The sequence below is a fragment of the Polyodon spathula genome, chromosome 25 (genome assembly GCF_017654505.1).
Source record: "Polyodon spathula isolate WHYD16114869_AA chromosome 25, ASM1765450v1, whole genome shotgun sequence".
In the NCBI taxonomy this organism is placed as follows: domain Eukaryota; kingdom Metazoa; phylum Chordata; class Actinopteri; order Acipenseriformes; family Polyodontidae; genus Polyodon; species Polyodon spathula.
In genome coordinates this window covers 14,765,078-14,768,155 of record NC_054558.1, presented here as the reverse complement: position 1 = coordinate 14,768,155, position 3,078 = coordinate 14,765,078, and the positions used below count along the sequence as shown (strand labels likewise).

General features: G+C 44.8%; 1 protein-coding gene across 1 annotated transcript in view; it reads right to left on the bottom strand.

Moving 5' to 3' along the window:
• LOC121300237 (zona pellucida sperm-binding protein 3-like) overlaps nt 1-2,668 on the bottom strand; it is a 13,072-nt gene extending 10,404 nt beyond the window's left edge. Inside the window, exons 1-7 of the mRNA XM_041228735.1 lie at nt 2,644-2,668; nt 2,096-2,240; nt 1,583-1,717; nt 1,185-1,276; nt 783-963; nt 299-407; nt 14-110 (exon numbers count right to left, since the gene is read on the bottom strand). Of these exons, the coding sequence (XP_041084669.1) occupies nt 14-110; nt 299-407; nt 783-963; nt 1,185-1,276; nt 1,583-1,717; nt 2,096-2,240; nt 2,644-2,668 (784 nt within the window). The remainder of the gene's footprint in view (nt 1-13; nt 111-298; nt 408-782; nt 964-1,184; nt 1,277-1,582; nt 1,718-2,095; nt 2,241-2,643) is intronic.
• Nucleotides 2,669-3,078: the final 410 nt, after the last annotated feature.

Here is a 3,078-nt window from a genome sequence, read left to right as displayed (position 1 = left end):
CCCCCTCCCCCACCGCCGCCCCCCACCCCGGTTTGAATGAAACAGGCTTTCTTGGTGGTGTCATTGAGCTGGGCAGGGTCCCAGGCCAGTAACCGGCAATGGATGTAGACCTAGGAAAGAAACATAAATTAGAGACAAGTGGCCCTAGAACTACCACCACCTTATCAGTGAAACTATTTACAAAGAGCATTACATACAAGCATAGCATCAGATACGCACCAAGAAAAAGTATTGACCCTTGGTAACTAGCTGTCCCGAGCCTCCAATACAAATGAGGATTAGCCCATCAGATACTCACATCTGTATTCCATTGTGTAAACTTGAAGGCCTGGACAACCAGACGGATCTCGGAGGTCTGGATTCGGGGCAGAAACGTAGAGTTACCAGCCTGGCCGTCTATAAAGCATCTGCAGGGAGAAACACTAAGCAGGGGGAGGCACTGCCAGGACTTCCCGTGTTCCAACCCCAGTCATGTTTACAAGTGGAAAGTTTGAACTGATAACTTGTCTGGTTTCACAGACCTGGATTAACACTAATCATGGCATTTATCCTACCTAAATATTAAGGTCTGTGAACCAATTATAAACTACATAACCAGTCCATTAAAAAAATAAAGAAATCAATCCAAGCCTTCCCAGCACAGTTTTTAGTTCAACTGAGCTTTTGCCATGTTCAAAGCCGACAAATCAACACCCACTTTCTAAATCCAAGCACAACTATTGTGTTTCCAAGAGCTAAACAGATTTAAATCATGTCTACTACAGCTTGCAGTGAATAGCTACCCATGGTTGGTGATGAGCGGGTAGGTCTGGCTTGAAGGGCTCAGCTCTGGAGTGCTTGCTGCGACACACTCTTCCATGTAGACCATCAGTGGCATGTGGAATTGCTGCTTCACTGCAGCTGCAATGTTGATGGGGGACCCCAGGAAGAATAGACTGGAGGTGCGTGGGGCTGAGAAGTCATCTGGACATGAAGGAGGGGCACATGAGAACAGCAACCCACCCAACTCCTCACACTAGCCAGGACAGAGCAGCATGGACCAGCACCAGAGGGAAACATTTTCTACTTGACTGGAGGAAGCGACCCAAGGAGCACCACAGACTGCCCCCCTGCCAGGTTAGTGTTACACTGGATACCTCTCTAAATCAATAGATCAAATGTACACTGCAGGACAGCAAACTCACCATTCATAATCCCCATGGTAAACTCCAGCTTCCCAAATCCAGAGGCATCCCCGAGTGCAGGGTTATATACTGGAGGAGTCCAGCCAGCAGGTCTATAGAAGACACAAGTAGAAAGTTTTGTTTAGAGCAGCAAAACAGTTTGCATTCAGCAGAACACTGAATTTGGGAAACAATTGCACAGATTACTGTATTCAATGACAGACTAGGTTTTAAATAACTGTTCCATTAAAAGGCAGTAACTCCACAATCATAAGTGACCAAGGAGTAAGTTCATAGATTTTTGTAAATAGCTTCAAAGAATCTAGTCAGATACAAGTGTCATACATAGGATGCATGAATCAATACTTAAACACATTAACAGGAGTTACAGCATGTTTAAGCCAAGTCCAAACACTCACCTGGTATAGGTGCACACAATAGCCTGATTGAAGGGAGTCTGGTAGAAGCCACCCTGGGTGGGCTTGTAGGTCAGCACATTCATGTAACTAGTAACGTTGGCAGTAACCTGGGCAAGGCATGGATAAATGTCAGTGCTGAAAACAGATTTAAAAAACACTTGATATGCAAGTCAAGGGTAAGGCACAGCTCCATCAGTTAGCCTTTACAAGACTGATTACAGCACACTGCATGTCAACAGCATAAAGCAAAAACAATGTATTTAGCTTGTCTAAAAAAGTGCAAATGGATTTCCCATACAGCTGTCAATACAACGTTTGTATTGCTTAGACATTTAGCACAAACATTTTTAAAAAGCTATTACAACTACCAATACTGCACAAAAAGTGGCAGTAAAATTAATCTTAGTACAATGGGTATAGTTATACAAGCATGTACAAGTCAATACGGTGCAGTGCAATTTGAGCTCGAACGCTTACGTGACCCCAACACACAAGCTGTTAGAAGCCACTTACCATGCGCGTAAAGCGGCAGTCCAGCAGGCCGTACTGAAACACCACCATGTTATTACCGGCGCTGCTGCTGGATGGAGGGCAGGTTCCCAGCAGGAGGCCACTCGGGTCCAGAGGCAACGCCGGTCGAAAATAATCCAACAACACCCTCACAGCCACCGAGTCCACGCCGCAGGCTGTACTCACAGCTACAGGGGAAACGGGTTCAGTATAAAGCGGAACACGCAACTCCTTTATTTTAGGTGTTACGGAATTCAAGAATTAATTTTGTAACTACGAATTGCCTTTAAAATAACCAAGTACACACTACTGAGTGTTGCACAAGAGGACATCACTGTCTGGATATCTGTTAAACGAGCCTGTTAACACACCAACATCATGCACCGGTACAGTCAGTACTACCAAAACATACGGCACAAAACACACTAACCCCCCGAGTAGCCCACATTACCTTCCTGCGATGCAGCAAACGGTACACAACAAAGCGCAAGAACAACACATTTCCACAACGACACCATCTTCAAAACCAACAGTTACCTACCAAATACTACCGTCCAGGTGCTTTTCTAGCGACATTAATTAGACTTCTTTGGCAATTAACACTGAGTGGACCACTGACACAGGTGTATCGAGTTGTGCCATTGCGCGGGCGCCTGCGTATATCACACACATTCCAGAGAAAAAAATACCCAACAGTTAACATCAATTAAAAATTGGACAGACCTTATTGACTTGCTAACACTCCAGGTTTCGTTGTACTGGCTATTCGTGAGTTCAAATTTTAATATACAGCGCAACTATTTACATGCGTTATGCGCCTATGGCAAGGCATCGGTGCCATAAACGCATTGACACAACGCGTAACTGATTTTGGAAACGCGTTGTGAAAGTGACCAACGAGAATCGTTATTTATCAACGCGTAAAGAACAGCCTGACAAATCCTACGCGTTACAAAAACAACATTAAACGCCGAAAGGGCCATACA